This window comes from Athene cunicularia (genome assembly GCF_003259725.1).
Source record: "Athene cunicularia isolate RWA chromosome 3 unlocalized genomic scaffold, athCun1 chr3_part1, whole genome shotgun sequence".
NCBI classification, from domain to species: Eukaryota; Metazoa; Chordata; class Aves; order Strigiformes; family Strigidae; genus Athene; species Athene cunicularia.
In genome coordinates this window covers 72,307,129-72,313,128 of record NW_020799097.1, presented here as the reverse complement: position 1 = coordinate 72,313,128, position 6,000 = coordinate 72,307,129, and the positions used below count along the sequence as shown (strand labels likewise).

At 38.7% G+C, this 6,000-nt stretch overlaps 1 protein-coding gene across 1 annotated transcript in view; it reads left to right on the top strand.

Moving 5' to 3' along the window:
* Positions 1-2,034: 2,034 nt before the first annotated feature.
* The window catches only part of ADGB (androglobin), a 122,377-nt gene continuing 118,411 nt past the window's right edge, over positions 2,035-6,000 (top strand). Inside the window, exon 1 of the mRNA XM_026844559.1 lies at positions 2,035-2,224. Coding sequence (XP_026700360.1) covers positions 2,035-2,224 — 190 coding nt within the window. The remainder of the gene's footprint in view (positions 2,225-6,000) is intronic.

The following is a 6,000-nucleotide window of genomic DNA, read 5'->3' as shown; positions in this document are numbered from 1 at the left end:
GGGACAAAATGATTAATACTGATGCTCTTAATATTTATAATTGTTGAGAAAAACTACTGAACACAGTGATAAAACAACTGTACTGTGTAACCCTATGACTTAGTCCTCATTTTGGTGGGTAATCCCTGTGTTGTACAGATTGTTCTCTGTTTCTTCAGGTAATGATTTTCTCCTAATAGTAGGCAAGTGTTAGTAATGATCATAAATGTTTTATCAAAGGCAGTTTACCAAGTCTTTTTTTCAGTGGATTGTGGAGATTAGAACTATATCTTATACACACTCTGTAAAATTGAAGCTGTGTTGATTGGAAATACGACAATTACTCATTAGATATTTCATTGACATCTGTGTATATTCATTGTTACCCAGCTTGTTCAGTGCATTTGTGAGACAGAGACAACTTGTAGTGTACAAGTTTTGTGTAAGTGTATCTGAAAGAGGAATGGATGTTTGCAGGTTGCCTGAGAAAACGTTGCCTTGAAAGTTTAGTATTCTTTGATAATTGCAAGATAGGCTTTCCCTAAGGATCACCTTTTTTTTTTTTTGAACACACTAGCAGTTCAGTTGTGAGAATCAAAATGTAAAAAATATATTCTCTTTGGTCTAATATTGTCTTTCTGATAGTGAATACTATGTGTTTTTATATGTCTTTAATGATAAATACTAAATAAAAATGTCAATAGTATAAAAAAGAAAAAAGGCTAATAGTTTTTAGGAATATTTTGTAAAAAAATCCTGAGAGCTGTCAATACATACCACAAAGAATTACAGTGTTAGAACTTCAAGTCTTGTGGATAATGTTAATGCAAAAGCTTTCTCAGAGTAATGTGTTCAAACATCTGGGCAATATATTTTGATCACCTTGAAATTACTTTGCTTGATTTCTCGTGAGATCAGGTTTCTTTTTCCCCTGTAAATGCTTACAACAGTCAGCACAGTACACCTGCACCATGGAAGATGGATGGGGATTATTGGTGGATATATTGTGATGCTGGAGTGGGACCTCAGACGCATATGGAGAAGGCAAGATAATTCCTCTGGAGTCGCTAAGCCAGACTTTCTGTAGATCTCTGCAGGATGCTCCTTTGGGTCTCTCTTCATTACTCCTTTCTAATTAGGTAACGGTTTCCTTCAGGATCTAGGCAGTAGCTAGAGATGACAGGCTGAAGAACTCAAAAGAACTGCGGTCCTTATAGCTTTTCTTAATTGCACCATTAGAGGCTACTCAGAATCTGATTTTTCCCAGGTTTCAATGGCTATAGTGAATAGGAATTGATGTCTTTGTCAGCACTGAAATAGATTCTGGCTAGTAAGAATGGATAATGAATTAAAATGCTTTTAATTGAATTTGATGAAGCTGTATGCCATCAAGCCCAATCTTCTGAATTAAACTTGATTCATCAACATCTATCTGAATTAGGCTTTGGGTTATTAGGGACAGAAGTGAGGATTTAATGGTCAGTCCCAAGAGAAGCAAGTGATTTAGGGATAATTGTGGCACAGACAGAGGTCACTGATGTTGAGAAGGTCAGAGTGGTTCTGGAGTTCTTTTTAGGGAGAGCAGTAACTAAGAGCAGTATTACCTGCTGTTGGATCCTTAAGGATCTGCAGAGACAGGCTGAAGCCTGGACTGGCTGGAAGAAGTGATTTAGGTTTAGCTGTGTGCCTGATGGATTGCAATGAGTAGCAGGTTGCTGCGCTGCTGTTGTACAGTGGGTTGCTGCACCAAATCCTAGGATTACCTAAAATTTGTTAATAATATTAAAGGCTGGGAAGGTAAGAACAGAAAAAATAGCAGCACTGCTGATTTGTGCTTGAATTCCTGTATGCCTAGAATAAAGATTCAGTCAAAGCTTGTGATTGAGATTTTATCCACTGCCAGTATGCGTTCCTCAGGTAAGTATTCTTAAGGTTTAGGCTGCAGCAGTGGTTTAGAGAATATAGACTGGACAGATTAATTTTTTGATGTTTTGGGTGGAGTTTGCTGGATTAAGGTTTGGGAATAGCAAGAACTAATGTCTAGTGGATAATGGCATGGTGGTTGAACTTGGGGCTTTTATTGTTGTGCTGGAGCACTCGTGGTGGTTAGTGGAAGTTTTAATGGGCGCTAAAAATTTACGTGGGGTCATGGCACAAGTTTGTGGAAAAGAACTCCTTAGAAGATTATATACATACATTATAGCTCAAGAAGTACTTGAGCTAAAACTGATCAGAGACTATCAAAGTATTGGAGAAATATACTATATATGCCTTTATGTTCTTATGCCTCTGTGGTGGTTTGACCTTGGCTAAATGCCAAGTACCCACCAAGTCACTATCACTTCCCCCACTTCCCTTTTTTTTTCTCAACAGGGCAAAAAGGGGAAAGAAAATAAACTAGAAAAAAAAAACCCAACAAAACAGACCAACCCTTGTGGGTAAAACAAAAGCAGTTTTAATGTAAGCAAAGCAAAGGTTCACGTGCAGAAGCAAAACAAAAAGAACAGATTTATTCTCTACTTCCCATTCACAGGCGATATCGGGCTTTCCTAGGAAGCAGGGCTCCGATATGCATAGCAGTTGCCTTGAAGGACCAAGGGTGACCCCACCCCCTTCCTCCTTTCTCCCAGCTTTATACTGAGCAGCCATCATATGGTCTGGAATATCCCTTTGGTCAGTTCGGGTCAGCTGTCCTGGTTGTGCCCCCTTGTCCATTCCACTGGGGGAGGGGAATGTCAGAAGGAGCCTTGGTGCTGTGTAAGCACTGTTCAGCAGTAGCCACAACACCAGGGTGCTATCAACACCCTGCCAGCTCCCAGCATAAACCACAGCACCATGAGGGCTGCTATAGGGGAAAACCAATTCTGGCTAAGCCAGACCCAGTACACTCTTCTATCTGAAATATCTCAGTTTAGATCCTTCCTAACCATGTGCCAACCCAAGGCCAGTTAAGGCTTCACAGGAGTCTGAGAATCAGCTGTGGTGTATCTTGAGCTACAGTTGTTCATTTCCAGTTGGCAGCTACTGTCCTGATAATCTCGAGGGACAGGTGTTTTAAGATCATGGTCTCATTTAGCAGGCTGTTAATTGCTATCACTCAGAAGATAAACAGAATTCTTTTGCTTTGAATGGCTGTCCAGAGCATTTTGGAAGGGTTTATTGGCAGTTTGCATTACCAATATGACAAGGCATTTGTGTTCTCTCAAATAATTCAGAAGCAACATAAATCTGTAATGGCCCATGATTCCAGGGTGTCCAGCTGCAGAGCTAAGAGGATTTTGTTCCTCAGGTAAGTGTTTTTCGGGGTCTATGTAGCTTAAAATTTAACCATCTGAAAACACTGAGCAAATGTTACTGTCATGCACATGCATACTTTCCCCAGACATAGTAATGCTAGTGGATAAATCTATTAGGATCTTAGGTGAAATTTGGGTGATTGTTGATTGTTCTTCAGAACCAATGCATCAATGTTCATCTGCGAACTCTTTTACTGCACTATTGTACTAATACCTAAATTGTAATCTAACAAAAACTAGAGACATGCATGAAGAGTCTGCATTGTCCTTCTTGGGCATAAAATATCTGCTTTTCATTTATTGTCTTTGTTTATTTGTTCTGTACATAACTCATTTTTTCAAAGCCAGTATTTTTTTAGCCTCGGAAATAAAGTTAAGCACACCCAGAATTTTAGTGTTAGCGTTTTCTGGCCAGAAAGATTAAGATCTTGCTTTCAGCATCTGTGCTTCATTCATTGAAATGTTTCAGTGTGTAAACACAGTACAACTTAGTCTGTATAGTCAATTTGTTAGTACTTTTTATTTTTTCTTCTTTTTTAGTTTCATGCTTTGTAGTGAGACAGTGGGTTCTTCCCCATATTAAAATAGCATATAATCCAACCAGTAAATTGAATCTTTTAACTAGATTACATTTCAATTAGGAAATTACGTATTTGAATTAGTTTTCCTAGTTAATTCTAATTAAACCAATGAACTTCTGAGAGTTCATCTCTAGATCTCAAACTTCATGGACTCATGGGTATGAAAACATTAAGTAATAGACCAGTGGCAATATAACACTAAATGCTGTAGTTTTAGGTTTTTCCTTCCATGGAATGCAAAGCAATGTCAGAGGATCTTGCAGGCAGACACTCCCCATGAGCCATTGGTTGGAGACAGTGCAATCAAACCGTGCAGCTGGAGTCTAGACTTCTATTACAATGAACAGTGTGATGAATGATGTAATAGAAAGAAGCAGCTTTTAGCAGAACTATATAGCAGAAAAAGCACTGTCAAAAGAAAGATAGCAATAATTGTGCTTTGAAACTCGAAAGCATTCTTAAAGTATTATGTTAGACACTCTGTTTGACATGGGTTATTCATCTACTTAAACTGAATGGTCTTTAGCTTCTTCTGTGAGCTCTCTGTAAACACCACTGAAGAAATGTGATTTTCTGGTTTTCTTATCAATGTGTGCTAAGTGCTTTGTAAATGAGTTGACCTAAATCCACAGAAGTACTGACATGCTCTGCCATGAAGTGATTTTTAGTTCTTAGTTAATTACCCAGGTGCATTTAGAAGGCACAAAAGGATTTTACAGAAGCCAACAACGAAGCAATGCTAAAGAAAGGAGTAAAGAACAGGCCATGTTCTTAAAAGATACTTGAGAACCAAACTCTACTATGGAAAGAAGTGCTGCAGTCTTCCTAGTGCTGGGAAAAACAAACTCAAAAGTTACTGGTTCCACAGTTTCAAAGGTACTCTACAAATATATGGGGAAACATGACTTCAGATTCCCTCTTGAATCAGGTACATTAAGAAGGATTTGGAAGGAGATTGTCAGCTTCCTGCCCTGGAGGACAACCAGAACGAGTGGATGCTTTGTGTCTGTACTGTTAGTGGTTTCTCACACATGGCTCAGTGGAGTGGAACTAAGATCCCCCAAGTGGCACATTCCTTTTCTTCTTTTTTTTTTTTTTTTTGTCCTGAGTTTGAGAGGCATGTGCTGCTTGAGATAGGCTGTTCCAGAAGCTACAGATCATTATTCTCACCTGAGTTGCATCTGTTGTAAAAGAGTTCTGCTGCTAATTATGTACTGAGAGGTCAGATGTCTCCTTTTACCAGTTTTAAATTTGCTGTGGTTTATGTTAGATGCATTATTTTTCTTGTGTCATGAGAACAGATAAATAATACACTCTTATCTGTACTACTCAGGATTTTGTAAGTTAACACTTTGTTATTCCTCCATGCTCTAAACCATTGCCTGTCACTGAATTTCCAAAGTTATTTTCACATTGCTAGGGCAACTGAACCAGACAGTATTTCATGCAAAGGACATAAAATTGATAATGCTGAGTGGCACTGTACTAATTTCTTGTATCAGGCATCTTGCTTCTAATGTGTTCTAATGTTTTATTTCCTTTCCTTGACTGTACTTGGAACAGAGATCTTAACTGATTAGTCATAATGACAGATAGCTCCTGATCTTGAAGTGCTATCAGTAACTGAGAACTGTATAATCTGTAGTCATTTGCTACTAGTTGGAAGGACAATGGATTGATCAAACAGAAATTTGGTCTGCAGGTTGGGTGTAGATGTTACTTAGACAGTCTGTGATTTGTTGAAAGACTGCAAGATGCAGCTGGGACCTCTTGGTGCTTATCGTAGTCTGCATTCTGTTCATGTGACCTGTCACCTCCACCTTTTGAAACCAGGTAACTGTAAAGGGTTTGGGCTAGCTGACAACAATCCCACCTGCAGCACAATCCAGATTCAACCACCTTGGAAGAATCGGTCAGAGGTCACTTATTTTGGCTGAGAATGGCACCTGAAAATCATCAGAAAAGGCACTCTTCTTTCCAGGTCCTTGGTAACTCTAGCTAGGTATTGGTATATCATATTTCCACCTGTAAAAGTTGATATAAAGCCCTCTGTAAACTGTCTTTGTTTCTATAGATCAAAAGTGTTCATTTAAGAGCTAGGTATTGCAAGATTTCTGCTTGAGCAGACATCTCTTGGGATTAAT